This window comes from Lissotriton helveticus, chromosome 6, assembly GCF_964261635.1.
Source record: "Lissotriton helveticus chromosome 6, aLisHel1.1, whole genome shotgun sequence".
Classification (NCBI taxonomy): Eukaryota; Metazoa; Chordata; class Amphibia; order Caudata; family Salamandridae; genus Lissotriton; species Lissotriton helveticus.
The window spans coordinates 1,777,083,174-1,777,102,623 of NC_136067.1; the positions used below are offsets into that span (position 1 = coordinate 1,777,083,174).

General features: G+C 45.1%; 1 protein-coding gene across 1 annotated transcript in view; it reads left to right on the forward strand.

The window, feature by feature from the left end:
• Positions 1-19,450, forward strand: part of SRBD1 (S1 RNA binding domain 1) — a 781,048-nt gene that overhangs the window by 464,379 nt on the left and 297,219 nt on the right. The window contains exon 16 of the mRNA XM_078649673.1: positions 10,800-10,891. Coding sequence (XP_078505799.1) covers positions 10,800-10,891 — 92 coding nt within the window. The remainder of the gene's footprint in view (positions 1-10,799; positions 10,892-19,450) is intronic.

A 19,450-nucleotide genomic window follows, 5' to 3' on the forward strand; every position in this document is an offset into this window, starting at 1 on the left:
GTAAATGGTAAAAGAACTGGGATTGAAAACGTTTGAATTCTTCCTGCAGATTTACAGAGGACTTTTAATTGTGTGAAAATACAGCCCTGTCCAGAGGTGGGGAGGGGGAGGGGGGAGAATCTCCATTGTTATTTTCGTGGACCTACTGGGGGATCTTTTCATGTCCCCACAACTGTTTATAAGCTGTCTGGACCCCTATGAGTAGATGCACCAATACAGTAAGTGTGTAGGTGTTAGCTCGATCATCTCCCATGTATTGGTTTTCTAGTCTTGGTGTGTCCTACCAATCGGGAAGCAGGGACCGAGCAGAAAATGCCATACCCACGCCTCCATCAAATGTCAGTTTACAGCATTTGACCACTGCCACTATTGAAATGCAATTGTTCTAGGGGAAAATTGTGGTCATTGACGTGAGGCGCTTGAAGAATTGGGATGGGATTTTATAAGGCATAGTCTACATGACGTGTCCGATATTATAATCTTAAAATAATCTGCTACAAAAAATTAAACATGCAAAAATTTAGGTAATGCAGACCAATATAATTCTAGCTGTTCACTCTAGATCTTCGCTATTCGAGGTTCTGCCAGGGGAGTTTTGCAAATAGTGTTGCTTTTTCAAATGAACCATTAAACAAAATTGCCCATAACGTTGTAGCTTGAAAGTATTGAAGATGTTTTTATTTTTTTAATCATTTTGAAATTGATCACATCAACCATTATGTTTGTTAATATTGTATCACAGCACAAAACATGGTCAAACTAATTGTTGTCTAAACTGTCATTTTAATAAAAGACTAAGCATGCTTTTACAAATAAATGAAGACAATTAAGATCTCATTTAAAAGAGAAGATAGTACCTTGATATAAAAGCAAAATGTTCTTCCACCAACATTCTTTATCAGCTAAGAACCTCACTTCTGATTATTCAATGTTGACAAATTCTAGTCCTCGTTTTTTTTAGGAGACCCTCTAATCAAGGTGGGTTTTAAATAACATGGCTGGCATTAGATTGTGTTAAAACTTGTTGATTTCATAGCCTTGCTTAGCGTTGAATTACTTTTGTAGTTAGTAGAACAATGAACATGCAATTTGCCATTTAAGAACCAAATTTGTGATCACAAAGAAGGCAATAATACTCGCAGAGCCTTTAAACTGACCTACCCTACTTGCTTTCCTCAGGCCGCCATTCCTTTTATTTAATAGTTGTTATATAGTGCGAGCTTCAACCAGCAGGGTTTTAGAACGGTGTACATTGCACCATTAGGCATACAATTAGTCATATCTAGTATAAAATAGAATAAGTCCATTAAAATGTACAGTGATTATTTTAATTATCAGTAGAGCGGGCTTCATGTTACGGTTGGTCTCGAGGCTGGTAAACATGAATAGTATTGAACCGTATCAGAGAATAGTGTTAAAACTGCACTAGGGAGAAGAATGTATAAAACAAGTTAAAGAAAAGTTTCTATGACTGATTTAAGAGCAACTACTAATGGTATACAATTGAAGAGCGAGATAGCAATTTTGTCAGTCACTAAAACGTATCTGTTTGCAGAGCATCATATGACATTCTTACCATAAGTAGGCCATGATATTAGTTACTTAAAAAAACATATAATTCCCTTGCAGGAGAACACTGTGGTATGAGCTAACACTGACAAAACCTATTAAGGAGAAAAGTGTACAGAGAAGTAAAATACAACATTTTCTAGTCATAACTAAGATAACAGAAAACAAACTGCATAGATGAGAGGGGTAAAGGGACGGGGAGAGAGCCTGAGGACCTAAAATTGGTACACAGTATCTTAAAAGTTATATTTTAACTTAAGATGCACATCAGGAGATGTTTAGACTCAGCGGAAAGGTTAAAACAGTAGCACCATGTCCTTAAGAAGTGATTTAAAATGCGGAAAGAATGAGCATTTCTGATGTGTATAGGAAAAGTGTTTCAGATTCAGGGTTCATTACCTGTTAAAGACCTGTGTAGAATACCTTTTCCTGAAAGTCTGAAGTTAAACCATACTGCTGACACAGGCTTCGTTCTAAGTAGTGAACTTTCAGTTTAGTGATGTAACAATAAATGGTTACACGGTATTTTAGTCTTTTAGTTTTGCATTTTTGTAAAAGGTTGAATGGGCTGTTTTTTTTTACCTTCCAGTCTGTTGCACCTTCTAATAATGCCTGCCTGTAAGTGCAGTTAATGTAAACAGATTCATTGCATTGGCTTTAATTTATGTTCAGGCTTTTAGTTTTCTATTCAATGTTTTGGTCACCTGACAAAGAAACTACATACAAAGAATGCACACGTTCAACATTTTGATGCTTATATGATATTTCAATATTTTAAACGTTTCTTTAAATGAAAATACACATGTAACCCCGCTTTGGTGTGGTTGGAAACCGGTGATTGATTTCCCCAGATTTTTTTATTTATATAGATCCATTTTACAGACACTCTGGACCTCAAAGCAGTAACCAGTTCAAACAGCATGTGCTTTTTCCCCATAAACATACTAACAGGAATGTAGTAATTGACACATTTAATGTTTACTCAAGTGCGCAGCAAAATGTGCAAAAGCTTCACAAGTGGCACAAGAAATTCTCCCTGCCAACTGCACAGCTGGTTCTGTAGTATCTATGATCTTGTTCAAGTGCAGCAGATGTAATATATACAATCTGCAGTGGTGGTGCCCTAGGCCTATGAGTTTTCCTACTATTGGTTGACACGCTACAATTTTCACTCCTCCTTTATGTACTAATTGTGCACTCCAGTACTCATACTATCATCTTTCACTTTCTTTCTAGCAAAACATCCCAATAAATGCCTATATGCACAAGGCTATCAGATTTACTGTCGCCCCAGTACACCACCCATCTTCATTCCTTAGTTAGTTCTGTAGTAGGGGATCTCTGTGTATAGTCATAATCTAGTGAATAGTCCCGCCCATGTGCGTGGACCCCGGAGCAATCAAAAATAATCTCTTACAGTGTCAAAAAATGCAGAAAAGCATAGACACTTAAGAGAGAATTTAAAGACAGATAATGCAGCCTAAAAAAAAGGCTACACTGTCCAGTACTTCAACTAGAAATTCCACCATAAAATCCACAAAACAGCAAAAGCCTGTACAGATTTCCATTGCTTTAACAGCAAACTCCCTCAGGAATGATAGAGAGAAGAACCTGGACAGACAAGCCCCATAGGCTGAGATTATGTGGCTCAAAACAGGATACTGTGCCTTTAAGAGAATCTTCCAGAACCTTCTCCCAGTATCCCAGAATGCACAGCAGGTCCAACTTACTTTCAGTTCTTTTTTCCGGCTCCTGCAAGCAGGACCCTGGAGCATTGAGCTCTCCCTTTTCAAGGGTTTTGTTGGTGTTTTTTCACTAAATTCGATTTTGTGTACTTTTAAAGTACTTTGGTGACTTTCTTCTTGGTTTTCTGCACTCTTTTGTTGTCCATAATGCCTGCATTATTTGACAAATGCCCGGAGTGCTCCAGGAAGAAGGCCAAGTCAGACCCCCATGAGGTGTGTATCCTCTGCCTTCCTTCTTCCCACATCCCAGAGGAGTGTGTGATCTGTAGAGGCTTCTCTGGCAGGACCCTGAAGGACAGGAGGAAGATCAGACTTCAGGGACTGGAAGAAAGAAGACTGAAGGCACAAGGTGGGTCTGGAGGGGCTTCTACTGCCCATGCTGAGGCCTCTGGGGGGCTCCCCAGGGGCAGGAAGTCCAGCAAACGTCCAAGGTCTCCGTCTGGGTCGGTTGCTATGACCACGACGTCGAGAGGAAGGTCCACGGCCAGTTCCCGGTCTCCCCAGGGCTCTGGGTTAGAGAAAACGTCGCCCGTCGACGTCGAGGGACTTACACAGGCCGCCGTCGAACCCGGTGTCAATTTCCTCGTCGTCGCCGTCGGCGTTGAGTGGATGGCATCGGAGGGCCCGGCGTCGGCGCTCGCCGTCGAGGCGACACCGCCGTTCGCCGTCAAGGGCGAGGACATCTTCGTCGTCGAGGGGATCCTCGTCGTCGAGGCCGCCGTCGAGGACGGCGAGGTCGCCGTCGAGGCGGAAGAGGTCTCCGGCGCTGAAGAAGTAGACGTCGAGGCGATCGAAGAGGTCGACGTCGAGGCGATCGAAGAGGTCGACGTCGAGGCGATCGAAGAGGTCGTCGTCGAGGCGGTCGAGGTCGCCGTCGAGGCGCCAGCGCCTGTCGTCGAGGTTTACAGGTTCGTCCATCTGGTCGGGGTCGACGTCGAGGCATAGAAGCCGGTCGACGCCGAGGAGTGCGAAACGGTCGACACCGAAGGGCCGCTCGACGTCGAAGGAACCACCTCCTCCGGTCCCACCGAGATCGGTGTCGATGCCCAGACTTCCGACACCTCCGAAGAAGACTCCTAAGTCGAAGGTTCCTCCTAAGCCCAAGACGTCCGCCCCGGGGAAGCCGGCGGAGCGTCCCAGACCCAGGAGATCGAGGTCACGCTCAGGGAGAAGGGACAAATCTAGGAGTGGACACGGATCCTCCTCGAGATCCAGACATCGCCATGGGAGGCATCGGTCCAGGTCCCGTTTGGCCTCTGGGACCCGTTCATATTCGCCTACATTGTCGGATTCACCGGAGACGAGGGTGTCTCCGATAGATGACATTGGCACGTTCCAGGAGGTTCTCCTGAGAGGGGCGGCGAAGTTGGGGATCAAGGTGACGGCCCCTACGCCCACAACTTCTGTGATCTTCGAGACTTTGCACACGAAGCACCTGTCTCGCCCCCTACTGCCTTTGGTGCCGGGACTGGTTGAGCCGGCTGAACAGCTCTTCCTTACGCCGGCGGTGGTGAAAGCTGCTCCCTCCAGGCTTGTCAAGAAGTACAGGGCTCCAGAGTCGGACCCGGCCTTCTTGCGGAAGGACCCAGTGCCTGATTCAGTGATTGTGACGGCGGCTCGGAAACTACATGCTACCTCCCCGTCCTCCACTGTGCCTCCGGATAAGGAGAGCCGCTGGATTGACTCAGCTGGACGGAAGGCGTGTGGGACGTCTTCCACGACGATGAAGGCCTCCAGTGACTCGGCGTTGTTGGGACGATACGAACGTGCACTGTGGGATTCCATGGAACAGTTTGCGGACCTTGTCCCGCGCGACAGGAAAGAGGACTTCATGGAGATCGTCCTGGAAGGGATGCTGGTTTCGAACCAGGCCATCAGCGCCGCGGCGGATATCTCCCTGCTGGCCGCGCATGGATACTGCCACGGTATCAATCAGAGACGCCATGCTTGGCTCCGGCTGACGTCGCTCAAGCCTGAAGCGCAACAAGGAGTGGCAAATCTGCCGTTTTCCGGCGACACCCTCTTCTGGAAACACGCAGATGACGAAATGGCCAGGATGAAGGCCGAGGCTGAAACCCTGACGGCTGTGGGCTTGGAGAAGCCCAAAGAAAAGAAACCCTACCGACAGTTCCAACGACGGTTCGGTTCGCAGGGTAGAGGAAGGGGACAGTCTTCTGGGCAACAACAGCAGCAGCAACAACAGCAGCATTACAGAAGACCCTTCCAGAAACGTCCGAAGGGTAGAGGTGGACAGCAGTCCTCTACCGCGAACAAGGGCCCGGCTGGGTCTCGACCCTGAGCGGTTACTTCCCCTTCGTCTGTTACCCGCTCCGGTGGGGGGAAGCGTTCAATTTTTTCTGGCAGAGTGGAGTAAAATTACTCAGGACAAGTGGGTGCTGAATATTGTTTGCAATGGATACAGTCTTCGATTCCTCAGCCCTCCTCCATCGATTCCTCCGGTCAGCTCGCAGTATCAACTGCGCGAGCTCCAGGCGGAGGCAGACATCCTTCTGAGGAAATGGGCGATAGAAGATGTACCTCTGTCTCAAAGAGGAAGAGGTCTGTACTCCCGGTTCTTTCTGGTCCGCAAGAAGGACAAGAACGAGTTCAGGCCCATTCTGGATTTGCAACAGGCAAACAAATGGATTCGCAGAGAAAAGTTTCGCATGCTGTCGTTGCATCAGATTTATCCTCAGCTGCAGCGGGGAGACTGGCTTTGCGACATAGACCTACAGGATGCGTACTTCCATGTGCCCATTGCACACAAACACAGGAAGTTCCTGCGATTTCAAGTCGGCATCAATCACTATCAGTACACGGTACTTCCGTTCGGGCTGAAGTCTGCGCCCCGGACGTTCTCGAAGTGCATGGCAGTGGTAGCGGCACACCTGAGGAAGAACAAGGTGTTTGTCTACCCGTACCTGGACGATTGGTTGATCAAGGCCTCCTCCTTCTCGGAAGCTCAAGCACACTTCCAGAAGACGTGCGTTCTCTTGAACAAGCTGGGGTTGCACATCAACATGTCCAAGTCTGTCCCGACTCCGGTCCAGTGCATCCAGTACTTGGGAGCCTCCATCGATACGCTGTCAGCAAGCGTGTCTCCTTCGGAAGAGCGACGTTTATCACTCCTTCGGAAGGCTCAGGCTCTCATGTCTACTCCATCCACGACAGTGAGGACGGTGTCTTCTCTGCTGGGATCGATGGCCTCTTGCATCTTCCTGACACCGCATGCGCGGCTGCACATGAGACCGCTGCAGGAGTGCTTGGAAGATCAGTGGGACCAGAGGAGAGGATCTTGGGACGACAAGATACGACTGTCTCTACATGCTCTTCAGTCTCTGAAGTGGTGGTGTTCAGCGGAGAATCTCCCCAGAGGGGTTCCCTTCCACAAGGACATTCCCACTCAGACTATCGTGACGGATGCTTCTCTCCTGGGATGGGGAGCGCACTCCGGAGACCTGCAGATTCAAGGGACGTGGTCCCCGTCGGAATCCACGTACCATATCAATTTCCTGGAACTCAGGACTGTTCACTTGGCGCTGAAGGCTTTTCAACCGTCCTTCCGGACCAACTCTCTGCTTGTACAGACGGACAATACGACCACGATGTATTACCTCAACAAGCAGGGGGGCTCGAGATCACGCACTCTGTCTCAGGAGGCGCAGGCGATCTGGCATTGGCTTCTGGCTCGAGGACTCTCCATACCGGCCACTCATCTGCCAGGTGTGCAGAATGTTCAGGCAGACGAGCTGAGCAGACTGATTCAGGAAAACCACGAGTGGGTCATAAACAACGAAGTACTAGGAGAAGTCTTCGCAAGGTGGGGCACTCCAGACGTAGATCTGTTCGCCACCGCCGAAAACAGCAAATGCCGAGGCTTCGCCTCCAGGTACTACCAGCCGGGGACGCTGGGGAACGCGTTATGGATCAACTGGTCGAACAGCTTTCTGTACGCTTTTCCACCCATTCCCCTGATTCCAGCGGTTCTCATCAAGCTCTCCCAATCCAGGGCGAAGATGATTCTGATTGCCCCGGAATGGCCCAGACAGTGGTGGTTCACGGACCTGCTTCACCGGTCTCTCCTTCCTCACATGAAGCTGCCGTGCAGGCCGGACCTTCTCACGAAGTTCGGGGGGCGGATGGTGCACCCCAACCTCTCTTCTTTGAGTTTGGCGGCATGGCTCCTGAAATAGTGCAATATGGCCATTTGAATCTCCCAGAGGTTTGTATGGACATACTGAAGGAGGCTAAGCGACCTTCCACTCGGACTTCTTATGCTTACAAGTGGAAGAGGTTTTGCATCTGGTGCAAGTCTAAGAACTATGACCCTACGACATGCAAGGAAGATGTCATCCTTCCATATCTGCTACATCTGGCGCAGTCTGGCCTTAATGTCCATTCCATTAAGGTTCATCTGGCTGCTTTGACTGCCTACAGGAAATGCCCTTCACAGACTTCCTTCTTTCAGATCCCTGAGATCAAAGATTTTTTGGAAGGCTTGAAGAAAGTGTTCCCTCCTGTCAGGCTTCCTTCCCCTTCATGGGACTTGAATGTGGTGCTATCCAGATTGATGAAGGAGCCTTTTGAACCTATTCATAAGGCTTCGTTGCAGCACCTGTCCTGGAAGGCGGCGTTCCTCGTGGCCATTACATCGGCCCGCAGGGTGAGTGAAATTCAGGCGTTGTGTTGCCAAGAACCTTATACTGTATTTCATGCTGCTAAGGTTGTTATGCGTACTCACCCTAAGTTTCTTCCCAAGGTTGTTTCTGATTTTCATATCAATCAGATGGTATACAACCTTTACAACGCAACTTTTACCACGACCTACCATTACCACGCATTTTTTACAACGCAGGATCCATGACAACGCATACCATTACCACGCATGTATTTACAACGCAGGTACTTTTACAACGCATACCATTACAACGTAAGTATTGGTAAGTATATTATTTTATTAAAAATATTATTTGGTTTTTTTTGTAAAGGGGTATTTTTTGGGTTCAGGGTCAGTTTTGGGTTTTTGGGTAAAGGGGTATTTTTAGGGTTCAGGGTCAGTTTTCAGTTTTTGGGTAAAGGGGTATTTATAGGGTTCAGGGTCAGTTTTCAGTTTTTGGGTAAAGGGGTATTTTTAGGGTTTAGGGTCAGTTTTCAGTTTTTGGGTAAAGGGGTATTTTTAGGGTTCAGGGTCAGTTTTCAGTTTTTGGGTAAAGGGGTATTTTTAGGGTTCAGGGTCAGTTTTCAGTTTTTGGGTAAAGGGGTATTTTTAGGGTTCAGGGTCAGTTTTCAGTTTTTGGGTAAAGGGGTATTTTTAGGGTTCAGGGTCAGTTTTTAGTTTTTGGGTAAAGGGGTATTTTTAGGGTTCAGGGTCAGTTTTGGGTTTTTGGGTAAAGGGGTATTTTTAGGGTTCAGGGTCAGTTTTGGGTTTTTGAGTAAAGGGGTATTTTTAGGGTTCAGGATCAGTTTTGGGTTTTTGGGTAAAGGGGTATTTTTAGGGTTCAGGGTCAGTTTTGGGTTTTTGGGTAAAAGGATATTTTTAGGGTTCAGGGTCAGTTTTGGGTTTTTGGGTAAAAGGGTACAGTGTAAAAATTAAATATAATTAAATTTAAATTAAATTAAATTAAATTAAATTAATTAAATTAAATTACACTATATTAATTTTAATTAAATTAAATATTAAAAAATATTATATACTTATCAATACTTACGTTGTAATTGTATGCGTTGTAAAGGTATATGCGTTGTAAATACATGCGTGGTAATGGAATGCGTTGTCATGGATCCTGCGTTGTAAAAAATGCGTGGTAATGGTAGGCGTGGTAAAAGTATGCGTTGTAACGTCATACATCCCAATCAGACTATATCTTTACCTACGTTCTTTCAGAATCCTTCATCTCCAGCGGAAAGGTCTTTGCATTCCCTGGATGTTAGGAGGGTGCTGACATTTTATCTGGATAAAACCAGGGATATTCGTAGGTCAGACCAATTGTTCATCAATTATCGATCTGTCAGGACGCGTCTTGCGACCTCTAAGCAGTCTATCTCTAGGTGGATTGTGTCCTGCATACAGCTGTGTTACCAAAAAGCTAATAAGACCTTTAGGAGGTAAGCCTAAGGCTCATTCCACCAGGGGCAAGGCTGCCACGACAGCATTGCTCCGTAATGTTCCGATTGCAGAAATTTGCAAGGCGGCCACTTGGAAGTCGGTTCATACCTTTGCTAAGCATTACTGCCTGGACTCTGATGCTAGGGCAGATGCTCAGGTTGGACAGGCTTCGCTGCGAAATCTGTTTGCACAATAGTGGTGTCGATTCTCTTTTCTCCACCGCCGCTTTGGTGTGGGGATGGGCTTGCCATTCTATTCACTAGATTATGACTATACACAGAGATCCCCTACTACAGAAGGAGTAGTTTCTGTCCTGTAACTCCAGTTCTGTAGTAGGGGTATCTCTGTTATAGTCATAAGCGCCCGCCCTCCTCCCCGGTGGAGCGAGATATTCATGTACGGAATGCTACAGGTCAGGCGTGTTACGCCTTCAAAAAGAACTGAAAGTAAGTTGGACCTGCTGTGCATTCTGGGATACTGGGAGAAGGTTCTGGAAGATTCTCTTAAAGGCACAGTATCCTGTTTTGAGCCACATAATGGCAGCCTATGGGGATTGTCTGTCCAGGTTCTTCTCTCTATCATTCCTGAGGGAGTTTGCTGTTAAAGCAATGGAAATCTGTACAGGCTTTTGCTGTTTTGTGGATTTTATGGTGGAATTTCTAGTTGAAGTACTGGACAGTGTAGCCTTTTTTTTAGGCTGCATTATCTGTCTTTAAATTCTCTCTTAAGTGTCTATGCTTTTCTGCATTTTTTGACACTGTAAGAGATTATTTTTGATTGCTCCGGGGTCCACGCACATGGGCGGGACTATTCACTAGATTATGACTATAACAGAGATACCCCTACTACAGAACTGGAGTTACAGGACAGAAACTACTCCTTCTTGCACAATGTGTCACTAGCTTCTTCATGCTGTTCCACTCCAGTAGGCAAACCTAACACTACTTCCCTCATAATCTTCCATGCATTCGGTATCCTCTTTTGCTACTTCACCTCGGTGAAACCCTCATCATTAAAAATTACAGTAGCCAACTCCTTGTCCTCTTTCTTCTGTCCTAGCTGTTCCTCATCCCTGTGTTCACGACCCATCCCGATGAATAATCTGTCACTACATTGTCCTCTCCAGCCACATAATTTTCTAGAGCTTAACGTGGTTATCATCAACGTGGCCTTACTTGAGCCTCTAGTAGAATATAAACTTCATTTAAAACCAGTGGTTGAAACTACATTTTAAGATTGCAGACTGTGATGAAAGTGGTGTTGATGTTACCAAAAACACATGGTTTCCAAGCTGAAGATTAAAAAGATTTGCAGTTGAAGTGTATAAACCTTGGAGTTAGTTAATGCAAATAAATGATTGATGTGATGTTATTTTATAGTATTGCAAATGAAGCAGGAGCTTCAATCTACAGTGTGAGTCCTGAAGCTGCTAAGGAGATGCCAGGTCTGGACCCCAACCTTAGAAGCGCTGGTAAGCATGATATTGTGATGTTGTCTTGTTTCTTTCATTTTGCAAATATTTGTGGTGTTGATTTCCAGGATGCTGCTTTTAGTCCACGCACCGTGCAGATCTTCTAGTAAGTATGTGCTTAATTTGTACAGCAGGAAGAGAAACCCAATTGCATTATTGCTTAGGCTAATTTTAAAATGTGTTTAAAGTATACATTTTTTATTTGCATTTGAGTAACTGATCTTGCAGTGTAGTCAGTATGTTCCGTCTATGCTTTCTCATGTTAGAATGTGTGAGAAGCTGTTTTCCATTGTGCACTAGCTTCATTTTAGTATATGTTTGTAGAGTATTTAACACAGTGCCCTAAATATGTTACTTAGGGCCTAATTATGAGTTTAAAGGTCCAAACCTATTGTGGAGGTCCAACCACCGCCACATTTACAGGCCCGTCTGCAGTATTATGAGTGTGGCTGTCGGACTGCAGCAGGATTAAGGATCTCGCAGCGGTTGCGCAGCGGTCAGGAGCACTAATATTCAGGCGGTGCCGCTGCGGCAGCGCCAAGCATATTAGGAGTTGCCTGTCCACGCCCTTTTCATGGCTCCATGAAAAGGGTGGCAGAGAGGTAAGAAAGGGGGCCCAAACAGAGCCACCTGCTGCTCCTTGGGCCTAATGGGTGCATGTAGATCCTGCCTGGTTTTGCACCCTCAGTTCCTGCACGGTGTGGCATGTATGCCACACAGTGCAGGAAGGTGCAGTCGGTGCTTTGAGAGTGGCGGTCTGCATGTCGGGCTATTCAATGAGCCTGACAGACTGCCATCTTTGGCCGCCGCAGCACTGTCCGCCAGACCAGGATTTAACTCCTAATCTGGCAGGCTGAAGCACCACCGCTTTGGCAGTCCTACAGCGGATGGTGCATTGCACCGCCCGGTGTAGGACCGCCAAAGCCGTAAAAAGGTCCTAAGCACAAAGCTATTAAGATTCTATTCAGGAAAAACAAAGGCAAAGGAGGTGTCCCTTTTAAATCCTCAAAGGGCTGGCCCTATTGTACATTAGTAAGAAAAACGGACACCAAACTCAGATTTTGTGCTGATTCTTTCTTTCGAGCAAAGCAGTTCTATTGCTCATTTGTTCCTCAGAAGGAGTAATTAATCTTTAACCATTTTCTTTAATTATTAGGTGCCCTTGTCATCTGTAGACACGAAAGCAAACATTTTCAGTTATTTAATTTCATTGCTTTATTGTTCTGTGTCTTAATATCTTAATTCATTATAGAAAGTGTAGGGAAAAGGGACCTACAGCCGTGAAAAAAATCTTGTGTTCAAGAAATCGAAAGTATTGGAAAGAAAAACGTCAATTAAAGACGTAGTCACCTGAAAAAACCCATTGTGAGCGTAGGTATCACATAACACCAATCGCAGCATTAGTATCGCGGTGGGGGAGGGGGGAATAAACTGAGTTATTTTTTCAACAGCTTCCCATTCCTCTTTATGGTTAAGGGAGCTGTTTATTGAGTGTAATGGGGTTTGAGTATCTGATCCACTTATCCCCAGGATAGTTCTTCATTTCTTGAAACCGGGATCCCCAGACACCAGAAAAACTTGAATCCACGTGCTGGTAGAAGCCCAAGAAATACCTTGATCAACCTTGGGTCAATGAAGGCTATATCAGCCTCCCTTCTACACCCCGGTGCATAAAATATTGGGTTGGCTCAACTACATGCTTCTCATCCAGCAGGGCATCTCTCTCCTTGTTGATTCTGCCAGGGATCTGCATGAGTGGGCTCTCGGTTGTGGGGGTTAGTGCTGGGAGACCTTTCTGCTCAATGTTGAGGCCAAGAACGATCTGTGTCCACCCTAACCCAACAATTTTGTGAATTCCATCTGAACCTGTACATGTATATACCCACTGGGTGTTTCCTGCCTTTCCTGGTGCACAAGATCCCCTTCCCAACTGACGTGTCCACCGGGCCGACCCCCTTTTTCGCACATGCTCATCACCCATATTGCTGTGATCCAGAGCACCAGTTATTCTCATTATTTTGTAATCTAACTAGATCCATGTTATCAGCCTTTTGAATGGATTGATAAACTCACCTTGTTAGAACCCGGCTGTGGAAGGCTGTCTGATGGTGTAATTACAGACTTTCGCTTTAGGGCCTCTTACATATGCATGTATGTATGTAGTATGAAATGCAGTGGAGTACTGTAAGTAGTCAAAAGCACAGGCATGTCAATGAGCGACCCGAGAGAGAGCTGGATTGAGGGTAGATGTGCATGAATCCTAATGTAAAGCTAGGAATGCTGCAGCCCCAAATACTTTGTTGCTGCTCCATTCCTGGTACTCAGGAGAGCTGGACTATGACATCTTCCCCTCTGTTTTATTAAGTGGGACCTCAAAACCTTTTTGAGAGTCCCTTGTTTATCAGTGTTTTAGCTCTTGATGTTATCTTCTGACTCTGAAGGTATGTCTTCTCTCCCAGTAAAATGTAACTCCTGATTTTACAGAAAGCCTCATGTCCTAGCTTGCACAGGGGTCCTGATGAAGCGCAGTGTGCCTCTGTTCCTTACTCACAGCATCTGCACAGAGTATCCTGTTTTAGAAGCTGATGACTGTGCTCCTTTGCGGTTTCTTGTAACTGAACCTGATTTGTCAATATGTTTATTTCTTTCTACTTGATGGCATTTCGAAGATGGCGCTAGTGCTACCACTCTCAAGATTCAGTTGAAGAGCGTATAAAATATTAGTCTGTTCAAAGTAGGTAAAGGACCAGTGCTGTGGCCCCAGCCACAATTCCCAGTAGGCTCAAATGCCCTGGGGCCCTTTCCCTGCCTTACCGTGATCTTGACATGCCTGGGTCCCCACCATGAAAAATTTGGCTGAAAGACAGGCTGTGATCACCACGGTGGTGCTGGAATTGGCACCACCTCCATAGACCGCCGTTTCCTCACTGCCGCGGGATCCGAGATTCTGGCAGTAATGATGGTCTTGTGGAGGTCCGACCACACTTCTTGTAATCGGGCGGTCGGACCGCCAATGGTGGCACGGCGGTCCCAAGACCCCTGTACTCGTAAACAGACCCTTAGTCTCCTGCCTATAAACAATGTCTGTGACCTTGTGTAATGGAACTGATGCTCCTGTAAAGCACTCTAATGCCTTGCGATCGAGTTAATACTATTAAAAACTGCGGAAAATGCGAAAAGGGCAAAAACATAGCCTTAACATAAGAAAAGACAAATAGATACTGTTAGAAATGGGGGTCTTCAGTGGGTAGTGGCTTGCACCCTGTCCAAGTAGGGACCCTTCCTTGTACTCAGGATGAGTAAAGTACACACTTAAGTTTGCCCGTGCTCACCTTCTGGTAGCTTTGCACAGAACAGACAGGCTAAGCTACAGAGACAATGTGTAAAGCATTTGTATATATCCCACAGTAACAGTCAGTGAAAACACCACAGATCGACACCACACAAGTTTAGAAAAAGTAGCATAATCTCCCCGTGCCTAACAAAAATGAATGTGTCCTTCTGTAACAAAACTGGTGCTCATGTAAAGCGCTCTGATACCCGATGTCTCGGGTCTAGTTTGCGCTATATAAAACTCTAAAAAATATAAAATAAAAATTCCACAGAGAAAAAGGTCATGGATACAGAATCGCTACTTATTGTCAAATCCCATCTGCCTTGCACATCTGCAGGGCAAAATATATTGGATTTCATCGCTGAAGCACAGCAGACCACTTGTACTTTCCCTAGCTCAAGAATAGCTTGTAGGCATTTCGGGCTTGTTACAACTTCTGAGCCTGCATGGGCCATTCTCTCTGCTGGGATTTGCTAACAATAGAGATGTAGAGATCTGGGCTGTCACAGTAATGAACAGGTGGAAGGTAAACCTGCTAACAACATCAGTTTCCTTGATTTTATCTGAGGGAAATTAAAACCGCTTAGTGTTTGGATGTGTGCGGCACTGAACCTTAATGACAACTGTTTGTACAAATCTTGCCTTCAAAGAGCACCACTCCCCCTTGGCAGCTAACGGGGGGGGGGGGGGGGGGGAGTGTAGTCATACAGAGAAGTACTGACGAAATGTTTCTGTGACTCTTTGTAAGGGGTTTAAAAACATATCTTGGAATTAGGGAAAGTTATAAAAAAAAGTTTAAAAACATATCTTGGAATTAAGGTAGAATAGATTATAAAAAGTGTAAACATTAATAAATGAAGGTCCGGGTTTCCATGTTCCATTGTGTGCACCTAGATTTGATTGGCCAACTCCATATTCTTTGGCTACTCTAATATGAATGGGACAGAGTCTTCCAGACAGGCTTGATTGGTAGTGTAATCACATATCGGGCCAATGGTTTGCCTCCATGTTCACACTACCATAGCTGAGCATTGGTTTTAACATCCTTAAATGGGTGGAAGTATCTTTTCTTCTAAGGGAAAAATAGCACAGTAAGAAATGTAACTTTGTTTTACTTAATATAAGTTTTCAAGAATAGAAACATACTGAAAATTAAAAAATCGATATAATTCCAAGTATTAAAATGTTTTCCAAAACAGTAAGACTTGTAGAATTCATCCTCTTGCTGGGATTTTCATTGTTGCCATCAGTTGAGTTTTATGACAAGTATCGTCTTTGCCGAGGGAACATGGATTCACATTGCACAAGTGATGACATACAGCAAATGCACCCGAGCTTTACAGTCATAATTGTTATTTTTTCTTTTCACTACATTACTACTTTAAATACCAGGTATTACTGTGATTTACTCCAGTCTGCATTTCCTGGAAATCTAGCCTGTGACACTCGTCAGACTGATCCTGCTACTCTAAAAATTAAGTGTTGGTAGGCCCAGTTGACCAGATACATTGAGCAGGAGATGAGCAGTGGCGGCAGGGGTTTGTGAGCTGCTTTCACCGAAGGAGCCAAATATCAGCCCACATGAGAAAATGGACCTGTGGCTGAATGTAGCAAGATGACGAAACACCGATCTAATATTGAGGACAGTCCCAGTTAATCCTGATGAGGTATGCTGCTGGCTTCTTGGTGATAGCTTGAGGGCTGTGTGCCCCTAATATTAATTGAGTTGACTGTTAGCAATAGTGGATACATGTTTATGTGAGTGATGGAAAGGTGAATAGCTTTGACTTATTTGACTGGTAATAGTTGCTTTAATGTCGGGCCCCTGTAAGAAAAAGCCTCTTTTTGCATGATCACTCCAAATGTTTGGACTTATACTTCTGGGTTTTCGACTCCGTTGCACCAAAGCCCTGCTAGCCAGCTCCCAGTGCATGCGTCATAACCCCTAAAATATGTGTTAAATTGCCTAATCCCTGATGGGCATACTTTAAACTGCCAGTGAATGCCTAGTATATGGTGCCTTGTGTAATCAGGGCCTGCAAGTTAAATGGCTCTAGTCGACTGCAGCACTTATTGTGCCACCACTAAAATGACAATGTGAAACATGACGCTAGGCCTGACACAGCTGCCTAGAATAGCTGTTTAAAAAACTGCCATTTTAATCTGTTAAAATATCCTTTTTAACAGGCCTAAATCTTCCTTTGAAATAATTTTACGTAAACCCTAAGGTAGGACCTAAATACCTATGTGGCAAGGTGCTTGGCATTTAAAAAGTAGGACACGTGTTTTTAATTTTTGCATGTCCTGGCAGTGAAAAATCTTCAAAGTCATGTGTCCTTGTGGCAAGGATAGCTGTCCCACGGAAAAGCACTGGGTTACATTACTACACATTAAAATGGATAACGTCAGTTTGGTAATATCTAAAACTATAGTTCAAAGGCTCAAGTTGATCAAAATTTAAAATCCAATCTCGTGGTCAAATGGAATTTTGAATTATTATTTTTAAAATGCCACTTTTGGAAGGTTGACATTTTCCTGCATAAAGCCTCAGTAGCATTTTCAGAGTTAATCCCCAACTGTCACCTGGCAGCCTGTTGGGAGGTGTGAATAGCTCCCAGGAAAGGAAACAAAAGGGCCTTGGCTGGAGAGGCATTACCTCCTCCTGACAGGATAACTTGAGGAATGTGCCGACCAACTGTGCAAGTGTCTAATCGTCACTCCTGTCACAGGCAGATGTAACTGTCACCAAGGCCTGATCCTACCAGTGTTCAAGTAGCCAGAGTGACACCAGTCCAAGTGTGTGTGTGGGGGGTAGACCTGTTCCAGAACTGGTTTACTTGGTGAGCTCCTCATTGCCCTATGCACACTCAGGGGTGTGCTCAGAGCTCTGAACAGGGAAACAACGGTTCTGCCATGTTGGATTTTGGTAGAGCATGGCGCTGTGAGATTGTTTAAGCTTAACCCCCCAGGAGAGTATATCAAAGTGGGTTGGGTGGCCCCTGAGAACTTGTTTCCTATTGGCCAGGAAGTTTCACCCACCCACAAGCTAGTGACAGGCAGCAGAGTGGCACCGCTGGGTGTGTTCTTCAGAATACTGCTGGACCTGAGGAAGACAGAAGAAGTACTGCACTTGCTGAATACTTTGAGGACTGAACCTACTGTAACCTGTGGAGAGAAACCCAAAGGGCTGAACCTACTCCCACTTGAACCCAGGACAGAAGAGTGGGCACCAAGGGCTAGTTGGCTAGCTTACGGTTCAGCTTAAGGAACACAAAAGCTGCAAAAAGCCTGTAAGGTCTAGAGCCCAGAAGACCAATTCCGACTGGATTTTTATTGGACCCTCTTGTTGACTTCTGAGAGATTGAGTCCTAACCCTCCAAGTGGTGCCCATAGGTCCTGGGCCTTTAGTTGATGCTAAATTGTACTCTTCTCCTTCAAGAACTGTAAAACTGGACACTTTTCCCAAAAAGAACCAGAGATTACCACCGGACTGTCGCTGACATTGCCGGTTGAATTCATGTTGCTGGTTTGCTCTGCAGGAAGAAGTCTGACTTCCAGAAAAGTTTCTAAGTTCAAACGTAGAGGGTCGACTCCGAGGAGTAGCTGTCTGCCAATGAGCCTTGTTGTTCATAGACTTTGCCCTTGAAGAACATTCCCACTATTGACGCCACAAGCCCTAAACTTTCCTCCAAAGCTGAGGCTCCTCGAAGGTCCTGCAGTTCAAAAGGCAGATGGCGTGCCCTTCTTCAGTTTCAGCTTTCACCCCACCCCGCCAACAGCTTCATGAAGTAGGATTTTCACCAAGAAAAAGATAAAGTCAGAAGGTAAACTTTTCACCAGCACAAAACTGGTCCCTCTATTCATCTTTCACGGTCTGCCTTAAATTTTGAGTTTTATTCAGTCTAGCGTGACCATATACCCTTGGTTGGCGCTTTGCACTTTTTGGTGCTAGAAACATCTCAAACTTTAAAAAAATCCTATCTTAGGTTACCTATATCCGATTTCTTTTATTTTGGTGACTGTATGTTTATTACAATGTTCTCTATTTTTTAGGAATTGGAGTGAGATATTTATTGTATTGTGTTTTTTACTTCTCACTGTTTTAGTACTGGTAAATGCTTTACACATTACCTAAGCTTAGCCAGTCTGTTGTGTGCTACAGCTACCAATAGTTGAGCTCAGGTTTAAATTATTGAGACGTAGTAAGGAATAGTGCCATTGTTACTTGAAGAGGACTACCATTCACCTCAACTAATAATTCACTTTCTCACATCCCTGCCCAGCCACCAGCACACATGAAGGAACTGTGTACTTTAACTGTACTTTCATAAAGTGACTAAGGCCCCTTATCTTATTCAGTTGGGAATGATTGCTTGTTTTCCTTCCTCGTGAAAAATATTCTAACAATGCAATCTAGATCAGTGATACCTACATGAAACCTTGCTCCGCTACAAATAGAGTTATAGCACCAGCATAAGTGCACTTTGCTACAGGGCAGACTGCAGGTGAACAACTCTCCATCACTATACTACTCTCTCTATCGTTTTAGTCAGCCTGAATAAACAGTAGAATGATGGGGACATCTGACTGGATACATACTGTATAGGGCAGACCTCTAGTATTTATTAGCACATTACTGTTTGCTAATTTCTTGGATGTGACAAGCAAGCAGAAGTGAACCCATTTGCAGTGAAACTATAAATGAGGCTGTGAGGAAATGACTCTTTTTGTATGGTTACCCACAAGTTTTTCTACTGATGATGCTAGTTTTTCGATTCTGAGAGTGCACTTAATGAGGCCTGCTAACCAGACCTCCATGCCAGTGCACTGACCCTAACTTTTTTTTCAAATTGACTTTACCATATTGGAAATGGCTAACTTGTAAATGGTAACCTGGTACCCAGGGCATGTATGTTAGTGGGGTACCACAGGGCTTGCCGTGCTGGTTGTGCCACCCTTGAGGTTCCCCCAAGTAAACTAGTCCCCTAGTACGCAACTGCAGACTTGTAAAGCAGTCCCACACTGCTAGCCCAAATTCGCCATTGGACACTATGGCAAAGCCGCCCCTTCCCCTTTACATGTGTGTAAGTCACCCTGTTGGCAGGCGTACTAAGTCCTAAAGGCAAGGTGTGATATGACACAGGTAGAACATGTACTGTACGTGTCCTGACAATAAAACCCGAAAAAAGAAACTTTTTACTGTGGAAAGACTTGTTCGCCCAATT